Source organism: Rhinatrema bivittatum, chromosome 7, assembly GCF_901001135.1.
Source record: "Rhinatrema bivittatum chromosome 7, aRhiBiv1.1, whole genome shotgun sequence".
NCBI classification, from domain to species: domain Eukaryota; kingdom Metazoa; phylum Chordata; class Amphibia; order Gymnophiona; family Rhinatrematidae; genus Rhinatrema; species Rhinatrema bivittatum.
The window spans coordinates 209500671-209525326 of record NC_042621.1 but is presented as its reverse complement, the minus strand read 5'-3'; the positions used below and the strand labels follow the sequence as shown (position 1 = coordinate 209525326).

General features: G+C 44.4%; 1 protein-coding gene across 1 annotated transcript in view; it reads right to left on the bottom strand.

Moving 5' to 3' along the window:
• PCDH15 (protocadherin related 15) overlaps positions 1–24656 on the bottom strand; it is a 2056285-nt gene that overhangs the window by 1049920 nt on the left and 981709 nt on the right. Inside the window, exon 13 of the mRNA XM_029609778.1 lies at positions 1977–2111. Coding sequence (XP_029465638.1) covers positions 1977–2111 — 135 coding nt within the window. The remainder of the gene's footprint in view (positions 1–1976; positions 2112–24656) is intronic.

Below are 24656 nucleotides of genomic sequence, written 5' to 3'. Positions count from 1 at the left end.
TGAGGAACCAGTCAAGGGAATTCAAAGATCAGACATATCCTTAACCAGGCCATCATCAGGCTGGAAAGACCCAGATTTAGTAAAATCAGATGAAGATAATTTTCCCCGAGTCTCTAAGCAGCGCTGGCACAAGTTAGAGGGCACTCCAGGCTGAAATGCCTGAATATGACAGCAGCACAGTGGAAAGGCACTTAGGTTTCTTAGTCACTGGTGCCATTAGTCTGTCAGTACACTTAATAGGCTACTGAAGATGTGCGTCCAGCTGAATTCCCGCTGAAAAAATGTAGGTGCACAAAATGTATGTATACAAAATTTAAGCGTCCCAAGTTTGTGCACAAAAATGCTAAGCACGCTGTCACTGCTCCAAACCTGGACACACAACCGATATTTGTAAGAATGTGCCCACAGGCCATCACCCAAAATAAACTGGGCGCACAATTTGAATGCACAGCCATATACATTTCCATGCACTGCCGATCCTGTAGAGGGCAGCTGAATGAGCAGGAAAAGGCGCACAAAAACGCCACCACGGCCTACCACACGGCACACAAAAAGAAGTGGGGCCTAGCCCACACAAGCTGCTCAATCCACCAGACTTCCCAATTTCCCTAACCCCCACGGGAGTGGGAACGAATGTCGGAACGATGCACCGAGCATGGAGACTGGAGGAAGTTCTACACTATCCCCTCCACTCTGTCTCTGAATATTTCTTTTTTTTTTTTTTTTAACTTACCCGAGCTCAGCCTTCCCGGCCGAGTACAGAGATGGTCTCTGGCTACAGGGGGAGAGGGCATAAACCATCACCGCTGTGCTCGGCTTCCTGAACCTGCTGCCTTTCAGCTGTTTAAGTCAGCTAAGTCCATGCCAGCCAATAACCAGCTACCGAACCAAGGCACTCATCTAAGGGACCACGGATATCATCTCAGGAATTCTCAACCGGGGGAGAGACTATTAGGTATCACTGCAGGAGAGGGGGACAATTCAAATCTCCAATTTGATTCTCCTTTAACTTTAGAAGCAATCCCCAGTAGGGAAATGCAGGTCTACCATCTGCTAGAGACAGAGAATACTGGCAGGCTTATGTCACTGTAGCAGTATATATACTGTGATGTCAGTTTGGTCCGTCTCCATCTGCTGGTAGAGGTGCATAACCCACTGGTCCTGAGTCCATCCGTCTACATGATAGGAAAAAGGATAACTTTTCAGTTTTCCATCTAAATGGTTTTTGAATTTCTACCCCGAAATGTTCAAAGTTATTTATATTTCATAGTTTACTTCATAAATAAATACAGTACAATCATACTAAGTGTACCGCTACAATGTTAATGCTTACTGAGAATATGCAGGTGGGACCAAGGGAGAAAGATTGCAAGGCATCTCAGAAATGTCTGTTTTCTTCTTGATAATTTATTTGTTGTTTTTTTTTTATCAGGCTTCAAAGACCATCAGCACAATGATAGTGCTGCTTAGATCTGAGGCATTGGTTCATTTAAGGGCAGAGACAATTTTATAGATTGTGCGGACAAGATGGGAGAACAGAACCAAATATTGAATGCCTAGGCTGCTATGCCTCCTGCTTATGTAGCTGCTGGAGGAAGGCCAGGCCAGCCAATGCCAATACCTCTTATCTTCCACCTGACTCCCCACCTTCCCCTGCTGGCTGACAAATAGGCCCATGACCCCATGGTGCAAGGCTCCCCAGGTGCATGCTATGACACAGGGGTCACTGGACCCATCATCCTCCCCACGGCAGAGGAGCCTAATGTGGCAGTTGTAAGAACCAGATGCTGAAGAATCATGACATTGCGATGGGCCAGAGAACCAGCCCACATAGATGCCATGTGGCAGTGGCACAGGCAGATGACATCTGTGCGAACTTGGAAGCCCCAGGTGAGCCACCGGCCAGCATGGCACAGGCCCCTAATAAGATTCAGTGATCATGCAAGTGGCTCAGCATTGCTGATTTTGATGCTTACCGAGAATATGTATATCTGCTGCTTTTCTCTGTCCAGTGGCTGCAGTAAGGTGAGGTAGCGTGTTATTCCAGTCTGAGTTACAGTGAATAAGCTGTTGTAATCATTTAGATATAGATGGAGCCCAGGATCTTTTGTCTTAAAAATAAACACAGAAAATAATCCATTTTTAATAAACAAGTCTTTCAAATAATATATTGTTTTATTCATTCTTTTTCCGTCCTAACTTTATTATATCACATATAGGCCTTGAAATCAATTCATTTATTAAAATATCAACAAAACAGGAACTAATATTGTGCTGATAATAGAAACTTGCAAGTCACCCAAATTACTGGTACACTGTCTCTGATAATGAAGAATACTTCATACAGAATGAGAATGTACAAGTCACAGGAAAGAGTATGGGAATAAAATATAACCATTGCTATAGTTAAAGTGGTAATAAAAAAGAAAATGTTCATTAAACAAGAGTCTTACAGAATTATTTAGTTATAAAATGAGCAGAACTGGCTAAGTTCTTAAAACTATTAACTTACCTGTTCTTCAGGCTAACACTTCCCTCTTATGGTCATATTCTTATGTTCACATTTTTTATTTATACATATTATTTCTTATTTTTACATTTGTTGGCTGATAAAGGACCATAAGGGCCATATCCCCTGCTGTTAAACTTCCTCCCTCAGTCCACTTAATTCTTTGCGTTATCTCCTTTACATGTATTAGTAAAGTGCATTCATATTAGGCTCTGATGAGGAACAGGACGGCAGCATCCTAATGTACCGAGCCTCAGTAAAGTAGATGATTAAAATGTAAGCATAATCACATTGTCAGTAATTAAATAAGAAAATAAGGCATTTTTATGATTGTTTCAACTAGAAATAGGCCAAATAACTGGGATTGATGACCTCTGACAGTAAATGTCATTTGCAGAATTGTGATAACAGATTGCATTAATAAGATCCCAAGAAATTAGATAAAAAATAAAATCCATGAAACAGTGGGGGACTTTATTATCTTATTAAGGGAATAGTATTCACAGACTGATATATTGCACCCATGTGTGGATATCTGGCATTAAAGCAGAATTTGTTATCACATTTGTAAATGATTATTAAGCCCATCTTGTCAACTTTTATCTGTCAACTTAATTATTTGCTAGCACTAACTGTTTAAATAGTAGATTGTAAATTGCATAGTATATACTCAGTAGATAAATGTTTTAATTTACATATATGTAAGGGATACATGCCTGACCTTACAGCAATAAGATGATGTTTGAGGGCCAGTCTGGGTACTCTAAGTAAGTAGCAGGTTTGGCACTCTATGGTCCCCATGGCTTTAAAAAGTTAGAATGCCTCTAAGATTAGTATGCTTTTGTTCTTCTTGATTCCAGATAGGTGTCTTGGAACTTGTGGACTGTGAGAGCATGGAACATAATGGCTGATATTGGCCCACAGTCTGCTAGAGACCCCCTTATCTCAGAAGGTAGGTTTTCCCCTGGGTCTGGCCCTGAGTAATCTCTTTCCTTGTCCCCCATCTCTCACCTCAACCTCAATAAACTCCACTAACTCACCACTTAGAGTTTTAAACACTTTTTTGTACAACTCTAGGTTGATAGTTAGCCAGATAAACGTATCCAGCTAACCCTAAATTAGCCGGGGATATTCAGTACCACACCTGAATATCACATCAAACTTATCTCGGGCATAGTGCCTGAACCCTCTTCCCTTCCAAGCACCCCAAAAGAATTTTAAATGTTATGAGCCTATCGCCCTGAGAAGCTACCCCTTCCCCACTGAATTCTGCCAACATATATTTGAGTTTCTCAGCAGGATGTCGGTTGGGGGGGGGATCAGTCATGAAATGATTTTTTTTCCCTCTGTTTCATTGCTTTCTATTCTGCTTTTATGGCAGATCAAAATGATTTCATTTAGGTACTGTAGGTATTTCCCTATCCCCAGAGGGCTTACAATCTAATTGCCATGTTAACCAATTAACGCATGAAAAACAGTGTTTATCAATAAAATGCTGTTTATCATGTGATAACTGCATATCGTGGCAATATTGTGCAATATTTGGCTTAAAAACCACCTCCTTTTTAGATGTGCAGTCTTGCATGCATTTGCTTGCATACAACTTTCCAATGTTTGCAGAGGACTAATACATAGGTAATTCTATGGAAATAAAATAGAACAGTTGGCCAAAGCCACATTATTTCCTGGAAAGATAACTATAACTCAAAAGTTGTCACTAAATTTCCATGGCAGCATTGAGAGTTAATGCACAACCCGATGCCCCTGGCCTGAAAATTAAAGGGCCAACAATGACCCTAACCCCCCCTCACCATTTAAATTCACCCCTCCTGAGGTCTGTACACTGCTCTGACCAGGTTGATAAAAGAATTGAGAAATAAACAAATAAATAAATAAATACCCTGTCCACCCTTCGCCACCTGTGGTGGCTGCTGAAATGAGAAAAAAAAAGTTTAAAAATATAACAAAGTGGTCGTGTGACGATGCCTCACCCCTACCCAAATCCCTTCCCTTTTCATCCCTTGAGGGTATATCACTATCATTTACTGGGCCCCAGTATTAATCACACATAGGCAAATCCATGTATCCCTCTTTCCCTCCCCTGAGCTGTACTGCAGTGTTCAATGCTCCTTAACCCACAGGAGCTGCAGCCATGGAAGATATCTTTGATTTTCAGAGAGGCAGCTAAAAATGAAGCACAGTACCAATGCAACTGGGATGAACAAATACTCTTTCTCTCCCTGGAGTATTGTGATGGGGTCAGGAATTCAAAGGCAGATGATTAAGCAGTTCATATCTAACTTGGGGGGGCATTTACTAAATATTTTTCCCATACTTGCAGAAAGGGAGAAAACCTACAGTAAATAAGCCCCCAAGCCAATGGTTTGTGAGTAATGCAGATATATAACTATATTTTAAGTAATTAGAGATGTCCCAATAAAAGAAATTGCAGCTAGGATATTCACACAGATCCCTGATCCACTATCGCCTATTAATATTCACAAAACTGCTGAAGGGTTCTCTGGTTTCTACCAGACAAGAGGTGCAGCAAAAGCAGCCGCCAGCTGGCTCCAGCATCTCAGTGATTTCTTTCTTCAGCACTGTTACACTATCTGTCTGTTCTCATAGACTGCCCAAACCCAGCAGATATTTCACTATTCAAATAACCTGCAGTGACCAGTGAATTTATTCTGCACAGAGACAGCCTGTTGTAAACTTTCTGTTATTCTTCAGCTGCTCCACCAAGCATGAAATTCTCAGAAACAAATCTACTGCAGAGTCTCAAACGAGCATCCCATGTTTCTCTCTCTGTCCTCAACTCATTTTCTCTTGAAAAAACAAAACAAAACAACTCAGCAGGCCACTTTCAAAAGACTCTCCTCTTTATTATTGGTTCATAAAATCAAGTCTCCTGAAACATGGTGCAGCTTTATGATACAATGACAGGTTAGAACAGCCATGTTGAGTGGATCAGCAGCAGTGAAGCACTTTGACCCTTCCTTCTGTGTCAGAGCAAAGTAGGAGGGTACTACATTTGTAAACACTTTCACCCATAAGTGTCAATGTAAGTGGATTGGCAGGGGCAACATAACAAGGAAACAGTTGCCCTGGGTCTAGTGATCAGTTCAGAAAGGTTCAAAGGCAGATTGGTAGAAACCATGTTTTCAGTATCTTTCTGAAGGTTAAAAGGTCTGAGGCTTGTCTGATGATCTGTAGCAAGCATTCCAGAATGTTGGTGCCATGCCTCAGAAAATCTTCTTCTGCTGTTGATGAAGCATAGAACCTTGAGGGTAAGGATGATCAGGTGGGTTTCTGACATTGAAAAGAGGGAGCGGGAAGATACGTAGGGGGTGAGAAGATGGTTGAGGTAGAGAGGTGTGTTTCCTGTGAGGGTCTGGTAGGCTAGGATTCATTTATTTATTTATTTATTTATTTATTTATTTATTTATTTATAGGCTTTTATATACCGAAGTATTAGTGTAGGCCTTCACTCTGGTTTACATTTTAACAACGAAATACATAAAAATCAGTAGAGCAACTTCAACAAGTTCGTAACTATAGGATTAGGATTTTGAATGTTGTACAGAAGAGAGTCGGGAGCCAGTGGAGGGCCTTTAGAGTGGGTGTTATGTGTCAAATTTGGTTTTGTTTTTCAGCAGTCGTGCTGTGGTATTTTGAAAATGTTGCAGTCACTAGTCAGTTTGATGGGCATTCCAATAATATGAGTTGCAGTAGCCCAGATGAAAGCAGTCTAAACAACTGCTGCAAGGCCAAATCTTCAAGGAGATGGCCAAAGATTTCGTAGTTGATGTAGTTTGAAAAAAACTGCTTTAGTCACCACTCAGACATGAACTTCTGTTGCGAGATTTGACTCAGCATATAGCCAAGGTTCCAAATTTGATGATTGAAAGGGAGAGCCAGCCTGATGACCATTACCTTGGTGTCTAGGTGGGTAGGGTCTCCTTTTTCAACCTATAATTTTTCTGTCATTTGAAGGTCAGCAAAACAATGTGACAAGGTGATAGCTAAAGCAAGAAGGAATGCTAGGCTGCATAGAGAGAGGAATATCTAGTAAGAGAAAGGAAGTGATGATCCCTTTGTATAGGCCCTTGATGAGGCCTCACCTGGAGTACTGTGTTCAGTTCTGGAGACCGTATTTCCAAGGGGACAGAGACAGGATGGAGGTGGTCCAGAGAAGGGTGACCAAAAAGGTGGATGTCTTCATAAAATGACTTGAGGAGAGACTGAAGAACCTAAATATGTATACCCTGGAGGAGAGGAGGAGCAGGGGTGATATGATACAGACTTTCAGATTTTGAAAGGTTTAATGATCCATGGTCAACAACAAACCTTCTCCATTGGAAAAAAATCAGTAGAACTAAGGGTCACAATTTGAAACTCCAAGGAGGTAGACTCAGAACCAATGTCAGGAAGTATTTCTTCACTGAGAGGGTGGTGGATGCCTGGAATGCCCTTCCAGAGGAAGTGGTGAAGACTAAAACTGTGAAGGATTTCAAAGGGACATGGGATAAACACTGTGGGGTGGATTTTAAAACCCCTGCGCACATAAATCCTTCCGGATTTACGCGCGCAGGGCCCTCGCGCGCCGGCGCGCCTATTTTGCATAGGCCGCAGGCACGCGCAGAGCCCCGGGACACGCGTAAGTCCCGAGGCTTCCTGTCGGGGGCGTGGCGGGATGACATGGCGTTTAGGGGGTGGGGCGCGGTGTTTCGGGGGCGGCGACGTGGGCGTGGTTTCGGCCCGGGGGTGTTCCGGGGGCGTGGCCGCAGCCTCCGGAACAGCCCCTGGGACCGGACCACGGAGCAGGGCAGCCGGCCAACGCACGCAAAGTTACGCCTGCTTTCAGCAGGCGTAACTTTGCCAACAAAGGTAAGGGGGGGGGGGGTTAGATAGGGCCGGGGGGTGGGTTAGGTAGGGGAAGGGAGGGGAAGGTGGGGGGAAGGCAAAGGAAAGTTCCCTCCGAGGCCGCTCCGAAATCGGAGCGGCCTCGGAGGGAACAGGCAGTGCGCGCTGGGCTCGGCGCGCGCAGGTTGCACAAATGTGCACCCCCTTGCGCGCGCCGACCCCGATTTATAAGATACGCGCGGCTACGTGCGTATCTTATAAAATCCAGCGTACTTTTGTTCGCGCCTGCTGCACGAACAAAAGTATGCGCTCGTGCAAGTATTTAAAATCTGCCCCTGTGGATCCATAAAGGCTAGAAGATGGTAATGAAGAGATGAGCCATGGGGGTGGCTTGCTTAGAATGGAGGCTACTACCTGGTGATTACCTATACTTACTCAATAAGCCTTCACACGGTTAATGCAACTCCAACATTGCTCTCTGCTTCAATGGCAAGGGGAAATGTGGAAAAGAGTATTTGCATTCAGACAACAACCAACAAGGACTAAACTACACAGTCTGGGTAAACAAATAAGCTTGGGGTAGCTTGCTTATTGCGGCAGTTACTACCCTAAACCAATTAAGCCTGATACATCACTTTGAATGCATATACAGCATTGTTCTCTGCTTTAACGGCAGGGGGAATGTGGAAAAGAGGATTTGCATTCAGACAACAACCAACAAGGACTGAACTATACAGTCTGGGTAAACAAATAAGCATGGGGGTAGCTTGCTTACTGACATGTTACTACTCTAAGCCAATTAAGCCTGATACTTCACTTTGAATGCATATACAGCGTTGCTCTCTGCTTCAACGTCAGGGAGAAATGTGGAAAAAGAATTTACATTCAGACAACATCCAAGGCATTGATCTGTGCAGTCTGAGTAAACAAGCATTGGGGTAACCTGCTTGATGCGGTGGTTACTACCTATAATCAATATGCCCACCTTTGATGCAACTCCAACATTACTCTCTGCATCAATGGCAGGGGGTGGCAGGAAATTTGAATCAAATAGTTACCAACAAGGGCCCTGAACTTGGTGGTCAGCGAAACAGATAATTATGGAAAAATAAGTGTGGGAGCTTGCTGGGCAGACTGGATGGGCTGATTGGTCTTTTTCTGCCAATATTTCTATATCTCTATGTACGTTTTAGCTTGTTTAGTCTAAGCCAGGAGGTGATGCTTGCTAAGCATTAACTGAGGTTTTTGATTGTTTTGACTGGGTCTTGGCCAAAAGAGGTTGCAAGTTATAAGTATATGAGTGGAAGGGATTTAGTAGGTTCTGATGAGTTTGCTGAGGGGGTCCATGTACATTTTGAAGAGGTTGGATGAGAGGACAGATCCTTGTGATACCCTGCATAGGAGTGGGTGGGGTGGGAATGCACAAAGTCCAGAAACACAGTCTGGGAGAGGTTGTGAAGAAAGGATTTGAACCATGTGAGTGCTAAGCCTGCTAGACCTGCATCTCTTGATGCGTGATTAGGATGTAATAGTGTACTGCGTTGAACACAGTGGAGAGATCCAGATGAACCAGTATGGTGGGTTACTTATGAATGATCAATGCAGTCTTAGCTCATCTACTAGGGTTATTAGAACTGACTCAGTGCAGTTCAAGGGTGTTTGGAGACTGAAGGGATTTGTTTAGTTGAAAAAGGACAGCGTTTTCAATGATTTTGTTTAAGATAGGCAGGCTGATGCTATACGGTAGTTGCTAAGGTCATCTGGGTCTAGGTTTGCTTTCTTTAAGATTGGCCTCACTGTAGCTTTTTTTTAGGATCTTGGGTAGGTGGCCCTTAATATTTATAATAGCTGCAAGTTAGTCGAGAAGGACTAACTATTTAATTATCCAGGATGAACAGGGATCTGCATTGAATGTAGGGGCTCTGATGTTGGAGAGAAGTGCTGAGATGTCTTCATCTAGTAGTGAGTGGAAGGATGAAAAGGTGAGAGGGGGTGTAGATTAGGGCTCCAAAGGCAGTTTGGTTTCAGTAGCTGAGTCCAGTTATGCTCTGATGTTTGAGATTTTATTTGAGAAGAATTTAGCAAGGTTGTTACACTAGGTTACCAAACCTGGTATGGAGGGGGTGGGGGAAGTGGTTATTAGGAGCTTGTTGACTGTCCTGAATAGTTTTTTTGACTGCTGTTTATAGACTTTTTTGCATTTGTTACAACTCTGTGATAAACTGTTTTTTACTGCAGTTATCTTTATTAACCTGTAAACCTGATTCTGCCATCTCTGCTCAAGTCTTCTCCATGTTTGTTTGAAATAATTATTTCTTGGGTGAACCAGAGAGTGGGTTTAAGATTCATGATGTGGCACGTCTGCTTTGTGACAATTTTATTGAAACTTTCGCCAAGGTCCCTGTACTAGTTTATGATCAAGTTGTCAGATGAGGTGGTGGTTGTGTGGCAAATTTGCTTTTGAATGGTGATTAGGAAGGCCTCTTAAATTATGGGGCAGATTTTAAGAGCCCTGCTTGCCTAAATCCGCCCAAATCCGGGCGGATTTAGGTGAGCAGGGCCCTGCGCGCCGGTGAGCCTATTTTACATAGGCCTACCGGCGCGCGCAGAGCCCCGGGACTCGCGTAAGTCCCGGGGTTTTCTGAGGGGGGCGTGTTGGGGGCGTGTCGGGGGCGGGCCCGAACAGCGCTGCGTTTTCGGGGTGTGTCGGGAGCATTCTGGGGACGGGCCCGGGGGCGTGGCTACGGCCCGGGGTGGTCCGGGGGTGTGGCCGTGCCCTCCGGACCCACCCCCAGGTCGCGTCCCGGCGCGCTAGCGGCCCGCTGGCGCGCGGGGATTTACGTCTCCCTCCAGGAGGCGTAAATCCCCCACAAAGGCAAGGGGGGGGTTTAGACAGGGCCGGGCGGGTGGGTTAGGTAGGGGAAGGGAGGGGAAGGTGAGGGGAGGGCAAAAGAAAGTTCCCTCCGAGGCCGCTCCGATTTCGGAGCGGCCTCGGGGGAACGGGGGTAGGCTGCGCGGCTCGGCGCGCACCGGCTATACGGAATTGATAGCCTTGCGCGCGCCGATCCAGGATTTTAGCGGCTACGCCCGTATCTACTAAAATCCCACGTACTTTTGCTTGCGCCTGATGCGCCAGCAAAAGTACGCCAAATCGCAGGGTTTGAAAATCTACCCCTCCGTGTGCAGTTTGTCTGAGGAGGATTGGATTCCTTGATGTGACACTGTATAGGGTCTGTGGTTGTAGGTAGAATTTTATTATGTGGTGATTAGTTCAAAAGTGTTATATGGTTTGTGGATCTTTGATTTGTAGTTCTTATTGGTGCTGAATATCAACCTCATATTTTTCTTCGCAAGAGAATTCACAGACAGGGTCGGACAAGAGTAAGCTCAAACTGGAAGAGCATCTATCACCTACTTTCACTCAATCTCTGCCTCCCTTCCACTGATTATGCTTCTCCTGGCCTTGCAATCATAGAAACAAAGATGGCAGTGAGAATAGGGTGGCAGATATTTTCCAGCTTGAGCTGCTTCTTGTCTGGAGAGCATCTCTACCTACCTGCTTCCTCTTTTCATCTCTGACCCTACGGTGCGTGGCAGAAGAAGCAGATCAGTGAAGGGTGGCATCATCAGTTCAGGGATAGAGTCGCTAGCAGCCAGTCACCCAAAAACAGCACAATGTTCCCCCTGATTTTTCCAGAGCATGTATGCAGCAGATTCCTAAAATATTAAAAAGGGCTCCAGGGGACGATCCGTGAAACTATAGACCAGTGAGCCTGATTTCAGTGCTGGGAAAAAATAGTGGAAACTATTCTAAAGATCAAATTGTAGAGCATATAGACAGACATGATTTAATGGAACACAGTCAACATGGATTTACCCAAGGGAAGTCTTGCCTAACAAATCTGATTCATTTTTTGAAGGGGTTAATAAACATGTGGATAAAGGTGAACCAGTAGATGTAGTGTATTTGGATTTCAGAAGGCGTTTGACAAAATCCCTCATGAGAGTCTTCTAAGAAAACTAGAAAGTCATGGGATAGGAGGCATGCCCTTTCGTGGATTAAACTGGTTTAAAAGAGGAAACAGAGAGTAGGATTAAGTGGTCAATTTTTTCAGTGGAAAAAGGTAAAGAGTGGGATTGTCTCAGGGATCTTTCTTGGACCGGTGCTTTTCAATTATTTATAAATGATTTGGAAAGAAATACGACGAGTGAGGTTATCAAATTTGTGGATGATACACAATTATTCAGAGTAGTTAAATCACAAGCAGATTGTGTTACATTACAGGAGGACCTTGCGAGACTGGAAGATTGGGGGCATTCAAATGGCAGATGAAATTTAATGTGGACAAGTGCAAGGTGTAGCATATAGGGAAATATAACCATTGCTGTAGTTTACATGATGTTAGGTTCCATATTAGGAGCTACCACTCAGGAAAAAGATATAGGCATCATAGTTGATAATACTTTGAAATCATCAGCTCAGTGTGCTGCAGCAGTCAAAAAAGCAAACAGAATGTTAGGAATTATTAGGAAGGGAATGGTTAATAAAATGGAAAATGTCATAATGCCTCTGTATCACTCCATGGTGAGACCACTCCTTGAATACTGTGTACAATTCTGGTCGCTGCATCTCAAAAAAGATATAGTTGTGATGGAGAAGGTACAGAAGAGGGCAACCAAAATGATAAAGGGAATGGAACAGTTCCCCCTATGAGGAAAGGCTGAAGAGGTTAGGGCTGTTCATCTTGGAGAAGAGACGGCTGAGGGGGATATGATAGAGGTCTTTAAGATCATGAGAGGTCTTGAATGAGTATATGTGAATAGTAGGGGTGTGCATTCGTTTTGAACTTAAATGTAAAACGCTACTTTTTTTTTAACTTAAAAAAGTGATGAGGCGAAAACGATCGGAGTTCCAACTTATTCACATAGCTATGTTGAATACGTTGGAAATCGCGATTGTTGATCCCAAAATAAAAATTAAACCCCTCACCTTCCTTAAATCCCCCCAAAGACTTACCCCAACTCCTTGGTGGTCCAGCGAGGAGTCAGGACGCCATTTCTGAACTCTTTGCGAGGAGCACGTGACCGTTCGGCGCCACGTCGGAGTGACGCGGCGTCACGTGATTCCCCGCGTGGTTCGCTCCGGGACCCTCGTTCGACCCAAAAGGAACTTTTGGCCAGCTTAGGGGTGTCAGGAGGCCCCCCCCAAGCTGGCCAAAAGTTCCTTTTGGGTCGAACGAGGGTACCGGAGTGAACCTGCGGGGAATCACGTGACGCCGCGTCACTCCGACGTGGCGCCAACGTCACGTGATTCCCCGCGGGTTCGCTCCGGGAACCCTCGTTCGACCCAAAAGGAACTTTTGGCCAGCTTGGGGGTGTCAGGAGGCCCCCACGTCACGTGCTCCTTGCAAAAGGAGGTCAGAAATGGTGTCCTGACCCCGCTGGACCACCAGGGAGTTTTGGTAAGTCTTGGGGGGGGGGGGTGATATGGACATAGACTCAACTTATGGAATTCTCCATATGTCGCATATTGACTGCAAATGGGGACCCCATTTTCGACTTATGGGACTTATGAACATAAACTTTTGCTCTGCACACACCCTAGTGAATAGGTTATTTACACTGTCGGATAATAGAAGGACCAGGGGGCATTCCATGCAGTTAGCAAGTAGCACATTTAAGACTAATTGGAGAAAATTCTATTTCATGCAATGCAAAATTAAGCTCTGGAATTTGTTGCCAGAGGATGTGGTTAGTGCAGTTAGTGTAGCTGGGTTCAAAAAAGGTTTGGAAAAGTTCTTGGAGAAAAAGTCCATTAGCGGCTATTAATTAAGTTTACATAGGTAATAGCCACTACTATTAATTGTATCAGTAGCATGGGATCTTCTTGGGGTTTGGGTACTTGCCAGGTTCTTGTGGCCTGGTTTGGCCTCTGATGGACCCTTGGTCTGACCCAGCATGGCAATTTCTTATGTTCTTACATGTTAGCAGCTATATTTTAATTTAATTTTGTTTTATTGTTTCAATAGGTTTTATTTTGATGTTATGTTTATTACTGTATAGATGATTTAATGAATTGTATATTTTATTATTAATATTTCTCGGTTTTTGCTTTGGGGATTTTACACCACCTAGGGCAATTCTTTGGATCAGGGATGAGGTTAATAAGACATTTAAATAAAATAAATAAATAAATAAAAATACTAAGAGAAAGAAATGATTCAGATAAATTATGTGAGGGATTCTCATACTCAGTGGATACTGAACTTCTTATTGCTCAGGACGTTTTTGAGGAGTCTAGTTACTAAAATGAGCAGCTACAGGAGGAAGAAAGTGATACTGCCTCTGGCCTTGTTCCTCCCAGCCTTCCTTAAACCTCCGCCATAGCAGTTGCACACAAGCATACAGAGAAATAGAGGAGATCCTACAAGATATTTGAGGTTGGGAGACACTTCACAACTAGGAAGGATCAGTGTTTTGCAGAATGCATTTATTGTCATGAAGCCATCAGTAAAAGATATTGGGCCATCTTACAAATGGTGACGTAAAAACTTCATTTAAAAAAAAAAGAACAACTATTAGTGATGGTTTCCAGAGAGGGTTGCAACTACTAGCCTAGGGACTTCCATGTAATACTCAGAGCAGCAGCAGCAGAAAAGCCATAGATATGAGGAAGTCCGTCTTCCAAGCTGACCACTAGACCTCTTCCTTTAGGAAGTATTGCTACACATCTCTAAGTATGTATTTATTAGAGTATTATGCATTTACCAAATCATACGCTGAATAAGTATTATATGAATTATCAAGATTTTAATGAATTAAGAGTTCTATCAATTAAATATAATTGATTAGGTATTACTTATATATGTCACAATTGCTTTAATGAAATAAGACAGGTACACTTTCTAGCTTTTAATTTGGCACAACAGATCAATGGGTAAAAAGTCTGCACAGATTTGTTCATTCACAGATATTTCAGACAATTAACCTCTGATTGCTTAGGATCGACGTTTTGCCCTTCTTAATATAATTAGGAGCCAAAGTTGTTTATTTTCTCACCATGCTAGTAACCAATCAGGTATTGAAGTGCCGTGCAGTTTCTCTATTAGAAAAGTAGTTTGTGTCCTGGTCAAGAAATAGGAGTTTTGCAGCTCAGGTGCAATGATTTCAGTCAGTGTTTATACGAAGGGATCTGTCAGAGATGCAGCTTCTGTTTAAGAATCTCAGCAATGTTGATGCAGGCCCTGAGGTGTCAGTGGCCATTTCAATAGCAGCTGCTCTTGCTGATGCAGTCTTCTGGCTTCTTTGTCTACCCTAGCTTATCTAGTAGCCAAATTGGCATAGTCAATGCATATGAATGAGGGCCAGTGATGGTTTTGAAAGATTCCTAATTTCTTTCTAAAAGTGAATAATTCTTCTTTGCATAATGTCTGCATGTCTCAAGAATGCTTAAAGATAAGCAGTATCCAATCAATGTCCAAGCTCCTTGTTCAGGCAAGACCAGGGACAGAAAATCTGATGACATTGTCAAAAGTTTATAACAAGTAGATTTTTTAATGTCTGCATTTCTCAGCCTTATGGTATAGAGGAAAATTCAAAATCTTTGCTATACTTCCATGTTTGTTTGATTCAGAGAAAATAGGTTATTGGCCAAATGAGATTTGTAACCTATATTACCCTCATTCCTCCAGGGAGGTGCAGATTATTGGCCCTTATATTATTTTCCATCATTTTACATTTAAAGTGTAATGAATGATTATCTGTTATTGTTGACTGCAATTTTGTAGTTAAACTCTGAGTGCCCAGTTGGGTTTCCATCAGGTTCATCCTGGCATCCAAATCAGAAAACATTTTAGAGGTACCTGCCATGTAGTTATATAACTGAGTAGCTGCCAATGTTAAGTTGGATTCTATACGAGTAACTATTTTTCATATGTCTTTTAGACAAATATCTCCCAATCACCAATAACATCAGTATCACCCCCTTGACATAACTGGAACAGTGGTACTAGAATGGGCATCCCAACTGGAAATCCCACCAGTATTCAGGGATATATTAATTTTATGTAGTTTCTCTGACAATGGATCTTGTGTAGGCAAAATGACTGTTCCAGGACTACTTACCTATCTAATTTCATTAAACTTGAATAGAAAATCAAATTTCTGAGCCCAGAATTCTATGTATTGCTTCCCCCCATTTATTTTAATGATGAACAAATGACACAAAAGAACAAATTTGTTTTTTTTTCTGGTTCTGAAACAAATGAAATGAATCACTGAGGGCCAAAAGAACCAAATGAACAGATCAAACTGAAAATATTCTCAGTACAAATCCCTATTGGTCTCCTAACTTAAATTCCTAAAATTTAGGGGCTCAGATTTTTTTTTCTTTTTTAATATTGGCCTCTCTATGATGTCTGGAAATAGTTATTGCTCTTGAATTGCTTGCTGTTTTATAGAATTATAAAACATAACTCATGGAATGTCTCTATGAAAGTATCCCTTATACATATTAAGGATCTACATTTTTGTTTTTTTATTTAGTCCATTCATTTCATTTGTTTTGGCCTGTGTTCATGTATTTTACAATTGGAATATATGCGCACAAAACCAATGGTATGCACGCATGTGGGTACCCACCTGAATGTGTGCACACCATCAATTTTGTTTGCATACCTTCTGATCACGAGAAACACACTCACGACTGAAAAGTAGGGATGTGCAGCAGGGACAGATTCATCCCATTCAGTATTTCGGATTCGTCGGAACCCAAATCCATTGCATCCATTCTTGGGGGACCCCGATCCATTCATTAGTTACATATGTATTCGTTTCCCAAAAAAACCCCATCCCAACCTTTACATTAAATTTACTACAACCCACCCCATCCTACTGACCCCCCCAAGACTTGCCAAAAAGTCCCTGGTGTTCCAGCGGGGGGTCCTGGAGTGATCTCCTGCACTGTCACATGCTCCTGCCACTGTCACATGGGTAGGAGCACAAGATGGCAACGGCCGTCCATTGCTCCTACCATGTGACAGGAACCGACCAATGGCACCAGTAGCCCTGTGACATAGGCCTATCGGCGCCATTTTGAATACCTGCAGCCGACAGCCCAACATGCTCCTACCATGTGACAGGGGCTGACTAATGGCACCAGTAGCCCCTGTGACATCATAAGGGCAAGGCTACCGGCACCATTTTGAATCATAGCAGGCCCCGACAGCCCGACGGCATGGAGGGAGAGATCGCTCGCAGGACCCTCTGGACCACCAGGGACTTTGAGTAAGTCTTGGGGAGGGATCGGGTTGGTGGGGGGGGGGGGGTGTATGAAAGTAAAATTGAAGGGTTGGGGTGGGTTTTTTTGTTTTCTTTAAATAAATGTACCCTCCCCCGCCGCACTAACCCGAAAAACAAATTTTCCCTGAAGCTCGGGGAAAATCTGTTTCGTGGTTTCAGGTCCCCCCCGAACCACAATGAATTAGGCAATTTTTGTTGAAATTGCCTAATTCATTATAAACGAATGCACATGTCTACTAGATATAGTGTACCTGGATTGTAGTAAGACCTTTGACAAAGCTCTGCATAGCTGACTTATAAATAAATTGAGCATCTTTGGTATGGGCCCTAGAGTGACTGATTACATTAGAAACTGGTTGAGAGTGAGGTAAGAAAGGGGAGTGATAAATGGAGTTCACTCCAATGAGAGGGACGTTACTAGTAGTATGCCACAGGGATTGATCCTTGAAACCAGTTCTTTTCAACATTTTTGTGAGTGTCATTCATAAAAGATTATTGAGAAAGGTTTCACTTTTTGCTGATGATACCAAAAGCTGCAACAGGGTAGACACCCAGGAAGCTGTGGAAAACATGAGGAAGGATCTAGCAAAGTTGAAAGAGAGCAGTTTTAGGGTTTTTCAGAATAAAAGTGAATACTAAAACAACGAAGATTTATGCTTATAGGCTAGGGATGTGAATCGTGTCCTCGATCATCTTAACGATTCGTTTCGGCTGGGAGGGGGGAGGGAATCGTATGGTTGCCGTTTGGGGGGGTAAAATATCATGAAAAATCGTTAAAAAATCGTTAAAAAATCGAAAAAAATCGAAAAAACCGGCACATTAAAACCCCCTAAAACCCACCCCCGACCCTTTAAATTAAATCCCCCACCCCAATAATAACTTAATAACCTGCGGGTCCAGCGGCGGTCCGGAACGGCAGTGGTCCGGAACGGGCTCCTGCTGCCTGAATCTTGTCGTCTTCAGCCGTCGCCATTTTCCAAAATGGCGCCGAAAATGGCGGCGGCCATAGACGAAAAAGATTGGACGGCAGGAGGTCCTTCCGGACCCCCGCTGGACTTTTGGCAAGTCTCGTGGGGGTCAGGAGGCCCCCCACAAGCTGGCCAAAAGTTCCTGGAGGTCCAGCGGGGGTCAGGGAGCGATTTCCCGCCGCGAATCGTTTTCGTACGGAAAATGGGCGCCGGCAGGAGATCGACTGCAGGAGGGTCGTTCAGGCGAGGCGCCGGAACCCTCGCTGAACGACCACCTGCAGTCCGATCTCCTGCCGGCGCCATTTTCCGTACGAAAACGATTCGCGGCGGGAAATCGCTCCCTGGCCCCCGCTGGACCTCCAGGAACTTTTGGCCAGCTTGTGGGGGGCCTCCTGACCCCCACGAGACTTGCCAAAAGTCAGCGGGGGTCCGGAAGGACCTCCTGCCGTCCAATCTTTTTCGTCTATGGCCGCCGCCATTTTTCGGCGCCATTTTGGAAAATGGCGCCGGCTGAAGACGACAAGATTCAGGAGCAGGAGCCCGTTCCGGACCGCTGCCGTTCCGGACCACCGCTGGACCGCAGGTTATTTAAGTTATTGGGGGGGGGGGTTCGGGAGGGTGGGGGGATTTAATTTAAAGGGTCGGGGGTGGGTTTTAGGGGTTTTAGTGTGCCGGCTCACGATTCTAACGATTTATAACGATAAATCGTTAGAATCTGTATTGTATTGTGTTCCATAATGGGTTTAGACGATATTAAAATTATCGGACGATAATTTATAAATCGTCCTAAAACGATTCACATCCCTATTATAGGCTGCAAAAAATCCAAAAGAGAGATACAGTATAGGAGGGCACTAAAGATGATGATCTGCTGGTAGCCAAACAGGTGGATAGGGTGATAGCAAAATCCAGAAAAAGGTTTTGGGCGCATAGGAGAGGAAAAATCAGCAGTAAAAAAGAAGTGATACTGCCCCTGTATAAGTCCCATAGCGAGATCTCATTTGGAAAACTGTAAATCGTTCTGGAAACAGAAATCTTCAAAAGGATACAAACCAGTTGGAGTCAGTCCAGAGGGTGGCTACTAAAATGGTTAGAGGTCATCATTCTAAAGCATATGGGGACAAACCTAAAGATCTAAAGATGTATACCATAGAGGAAATTTGGGATAAGGAAGATATGACATGCATTTAATACCTCAAAGATTTGCATGCAGAGGAGGTGGACCTCTTTCAAAGGACAATGCTCTAGAATGAGAGGTCATGGGATGAGGGTGAAAGGAGATAGACTCTGGAGTAAGGTTAGGAAATTTTTCTTATGAAAAAAACAAAAAAAAAATTCTTCAAGTCTCTCCAAATTGAGGAGCTGTCAAGCAAAAGAATCTCTCTGAGAAAGAGTATCAGAAAGCAGGTCAAACTTGAGGAGATCCAAGATGGCGATCTAGAGAGAGGGTCTCTGAAATTTTTTGCCTATGCCGCACTCAGGGCGAAAACGACGTGCCCGCGAGAGGCTGAATCTGGAGGCCTCCTCACAAGCATCATATGTGGGCTGATGGACGAACACATCCTCCGAGGAATTGAAATGCTGAGAGAGGAGTCACTGGAGGATAGCTGATGAGACACACTTACATCTGGTGTCCTCCTTGACTCAACAACATCTTTGTCCCCAGCAGAGAGAACAGCTCCCGAGAACCCTGTTGCAAGTCGGATGACTAACCTGACTCACCCGGAATGGCTTCCGGGTCATGCCAGCGAGGAGGCTTTGTGAGGAGTGGAGGAAGTTCCAGCCAGCGCAGAACAGCCAGTAACATCAGGGTTAGACGGAGGAGAACCCTGACAAGGAGAGACTCATGCTGGGGAACGGATTGCTGCCTGGCAGAATGGAATAGACATGGATGAAGGAATTTTGCAGGAGTTTGAGACAGATCTCACCCCAATGGTAAGACCAGAGATTTTTTTCCTTGGAATCCATTTGGATGGCAATTGAGACTTTGAATAAGAATGTTTCCCTGCATGTAAGACCTATTGTGAAAAAAGTGACCCAGTTGGAGCCACAAATACTAAAATTGAAAGAGGAATTTATAGAAAATAAAAAGCAAGTGGACACAAAATCAGAAATAGGGGAGGTGAAAAAACATATTGGAATGGTAAAAGATAATTTATATTTCTTAAGGAAAGTTGAAATTATAGAAAAGCAAATGAGAAGTAAGAACTTGAGGTTAATCAATTTTTCAAAAAAGATTATGGTTTCTCCTGTAGAAATGTGAACTAAGTTCACAATGGAAAATTTGAAAATGCCTCAAGCCATGTTACCCCCTCTATCAAAGATCTATCACCTTCCTAAGAAAAGAAAAAACCCCTGTTGAAGGTTGAGAAATGCAAACATTGGTCCCCACTGAACCTATCTGAAATCCTTGAAACATCGGTTGAAGAAGAGGCCCAACTAGCAACATTGTTAATTTCTGATAGGGATTATTTTATTTATTTATTTAAGGCTTTAATTTATTTGAGGTTTTTATATACCGGTATTCGTCGAAACATCATATCGGTTTACATGTAACTTGAAACAGAAGGGAAATACAATAAACAGGGAGATAGGCGGAACTTGGAGAGTATACAGAGTTATATAACAAGCTTTGGAAAGATCAAGTAGATAACTATAAGCAAAAACATGGAGTTGCAGTTGTATTATACATTTGGGGGTAGGCAGGGAGAGGGCAGGAGTGGGAGGAGAAAAAATATTTTTAGGGGGTTCAACAACTGTAGTTAATACATAAGTAAATATATCTTTGCGGGTAGACTATACACGTATGGAGGGCAGCTAAGGTTACTGGCAAGGGGGGGGAAGGAGGGGTGGAGGAGAGCATGGGCAAGGGTGGTGGGGTAATTTTGTTATTCAGGGAAGGCTTGTTTGAAAAGCCAAGTTTTCAGCTTTTTTTTTGAATTGTTGAGTGCTTATTTCTAGTTGAATGTCTGGTGGCATAGCGTTTCAGTGAGTGGGACCTGCTATAGAGAATGCATGCACTTTAGTGGATGTTAATCGATAGGTCTTGTGTGGGGGGATGTGAAGAGTGCCTTTGTATACTGATCTGGTAGGGCGCTTAAAGGCATGTAGGTGAATTTTGTTGTTGGTCCACTTAATGTTACTTTTGTGGATGGATTTATGTATAATGGATAGGTTTTTGTAGAGGATGCGGGTAACTCCTTAAGGATTGGTGTGATGTGTTCGTTTTTATATGTGTTGGTTAGTATTCTGGCTGTAGTGTTTTGAAGTATTTGCAAGGGTTTGATGTAGGAGGCGGGGAGGCCTAGGAGGATAGAATTGCAATAGTCAATTTTTGTCAGGATGGTAGCCTGTAGGATGATGCGGAAGTTGTTGAAGTGTAGGACGGGTTTAATTTTCTTAAGGATGTGAAGCTTGAAGAACGATTCCTTTATCTTGGTGTTAATGAATTTTTAAAGTTCAGTTGGCTATCGATGGTGATTCCCAGGATACGTGCGTGTGGTTGGAAGGGGATGGTGGTTGTGTGTTGGTTATTGTCTGTCATGTGCTTGGGGAGTTTTGTTGCGAGATGAGGAAGAGTTCTGTTTTCGTTGTATTCAGAGCGAGGTGAAGGTTGGTAAGTAGGTGGTTTATTGAGCTAAGGAGGTTCTCCCATGTTTTGATGGCTCTGGCTAACAATTCTTGGATGGGGATGAGAATGTGGACATCGTTCACATATAGGGAAATTATTTACTTATTATTTGGCATTTTTCTATACCGATATTCTTGTAACAAGTTACAAATCACCTCGGTTTACATTCGAACAATAAACTTTGCACAAGGATGCATTACATTGAACAGGGGGATCAAGACTTGGAGCCAAGCAAATGGGGAAAACAATTAGATAACTTGGTACGAGTATTACAACTGAGGAGCAAATGATGGAGTATCTCTCCTCAGAGGAAAGCCTAGATCTGTAAGAAGCTGGCAGAGAGGGAGGAGGTAGATGTTAAACAATGTGGATGAGAGAGAAGAGCCTTGGGGAACCCCTTGGGTGAGTTGGGTGGGTGATGATTCGGAGTTTCCGATTTTGACCTCATAGCACCTATTCTTAAGGTAAGAGGTGAACCAGAGGAGGGCTGTACCAGTGACAAACCGATTTCGGAGAGGCAACTGTTTAGGATATCATGGTGATGGTGTCAAAGGCTGCCGAGATGTCAAGTAATGCCAGGATGTAGGAGTGACCTTGGTCAATTCCTTTTAGTATGGTGTCTGTAGGGGAGAGCTGGAGGGTTTCAGTGCTAAGGAATTTCAGGAATCTGAATTGGCTGTTAGAAAGTGTATCATGTGTTTCAAGGTAGGCTGAGAGTTGGGCATTGACAATTTTTTCCATGACTTTTTCCAGGAAAGGGAGGTTGGAGATGGGATGGTAGATGGCAAGGTCTGAGGTGTTGAGGTTGTTTTTTTTAGGATGGGTTTTACCTTTCCGTAATAAAATGGAGCTATTTATGGGTTTGAGAGTTTAAATGTTTCCTGATTTTGCTAAAGAAACTCAGTTAAGGAGAAAATCCCTAGAGTTAAAATCAAGAGTAGTACAGTTGAGTGCACAGTTTTTTCTCAGATTTCCCTGCAAGTGCCTTGTTAAATTTAAAGATTTAAGTTGCAGTTTCTTTCAACCATTTCAGTTGGAAAAGTTTATAAATGACAGAGTAACCGTTAGACCAGAAAGTAGCCCAATTCCTGTGCATGAGTAACCTCATAAAGGATAAACTTGTTGTGAGTGAATTGTTTAGTGGACCCTTGGGCCGACCTGTGAGAGACTGTGGAGAGGTGTGACAGGTGGGGAGGTGGATACCAGACAGGAGCTGGACGTGAGCTTCACCCTGGAATCCGGTACTCCCCCGGGAGGAGCCCGTAGAAGCCTGGCCGCTGGGACTTAGGAGATCACAGAAGCTGCAGCAAGCAGGCAGGGATCAGGAGTCCGGCAGGTACTGAAACAGGCTGGAACTGGAGCAAGCAGGAGCTGAAGAGGGACTGGCTACTGGAACCAGACAGGAGCTGAAGCAGGGCTGGCTACGGGAACCAGACAGGAGCTGAGGCAGGTTGCTGAAGCAGGACTGGCTACTGGAACCAGACAGGAGCTGAAGCAGGGCTGGCTACTGGAGCCAGACAGGAGCTGAAGCAGGACTGGCTACGGGAACCAGACAGGAGCTGAAGCAGGACTGGCTACTGGAACCAGACAGGAGCTGAAGCAGGGCTGGCTACTGGAACCAATCTGGAACTGAAGCAGAACAGGTTACTACCAGCAAGCCAGACAAAAGCAAGACTTGGGCACGGAGTGAAACAAGTCTCAGGCAGGAACAGAGCTGCTAATGCAATAGCACACTCCAGGGCACGGCGCAACAGAAAACCGCAAGGAACCCTATTGCAAGGCAAAGTCCTGGGCTCCGCAGCGGCCTTACATAGGCCGCGGCGTCTGACGTCGCGGATAGGGCGGAGTTCCAGTGGCGGGAAACAGCCTTCATAAGTGCGGCTTGCGCGCGCCTAGGAAGAAGGCGTCCAGGTAGGGCTTCTCGGCGGCGTCCCCCCCGCGGGGATGCTGCGAAACAGGCCACAGACCCTCGGAGACGGGCCGGGACCAAAGAGGTAAGGGCCCAGTCGCGGCTGCCATGACTGGGACTGCAACAGTACCTCCCCTCTTATGCCCCCTCTTAGCATGCCCGGGTTTACCTGGATGGTCTTGATGGAAGGTTTTCAGTAAGTCCTTATCAAGGATGTTGCGGGCTGGCTCCCATGTGTTTGTCCTCAGAGCCACAGCCCTCCCAGGCGATGAGGTACTCCCAGCGGCGTTGATGAAATCTGACATCTAGAACCTCCCGGACTTGGTAGGTGGTATCTCCTGGCATGGAAGGATCTGCAGATTCAGGAGCTCAGGGATGGTACCTGGAGAGGATAAGAGGCTTCAAAAGCGACACATGGAAGACATTGTGCACACGCATAGAGGAGGGTAAGCGCAAGCAATAGGAAACAGCTCCTACGCGCTTGGCAACGCGGAATGGTCTGCAGAATCTGGGATCGAGTCTGCGAGAGGGAATACGAAGTTGTAAATTCTTTGTACTCAGCCAAACACGGTCCCCTGTGAGGTAGACTGGTGCTGGCTGATGGTGGCTGTCTGCCCACTTTTTGGCAGCGTGGGCGGCTCTCTGCAACTTCTTTTGGATAGATGTCCAAAGGGTGAGTAGCTGGCGGGCAGAGAGTTGCACTGCTGTCAGCGCACTGGGTTCTGGCGAGGGCAAGGGCGGCCGAAGCTGCTTCCCATAGACCGCTAGGAAGGGAGAACATCCTGTAGCTGAGTGTGTATGATTGTTGTATGAAAATTCTGCCCATGGGAGTAGCTTGGCCCAATCGTCTTGTCTTTCGTATACAAAGGAACGCAGGAAGGTCTTCAGGGTCCAGTTCGTACATTCGGTCTATCCATTACTCTAGGGGTGGAAGGCTGATGAGAGACTCAACTGGACCTTGAAGCATTTACATAATGCCTTCCAATAGCGGGTGGTGAATTGTGGTCCTCGGTCTGATTTGAACAAACAAATTAGCCAAGTTGGGAGCTGAAGGCAACTTTGACAAGGGAACAAAATGTGCCATTTTAGAGAACCAGTCCACAACGACCCAGATGACCGTATTCCCATTTGATGCTGGGAGATCCACCACAAAAATCAGTGGAGATATGTGTCCAGGGCTCCACCGGGATAGGCAAAGGGTGTAACAATCCTCTGGGTTTCCTGCCAAGTGGTTTCTGCAATGCGCAGGTGGGACAGGAGTCGACGAAGAGACGAACATCTTGTCTTACCGTTGGCCACCAATAGTACTGGTTGAGGAAGTCTAGAGTCCCAGTACGGCCCGCATGCCCTCCCATGAAGGATTCATGGGCCCATGCCAGCACAGCCCTTCGAGAGTGGCGTGGGACTACGGTCTTTTCTTCGGAGGACACGGAGGTGGCGGCAAGACACACCTTCCTGGGATCTAAAATGTAC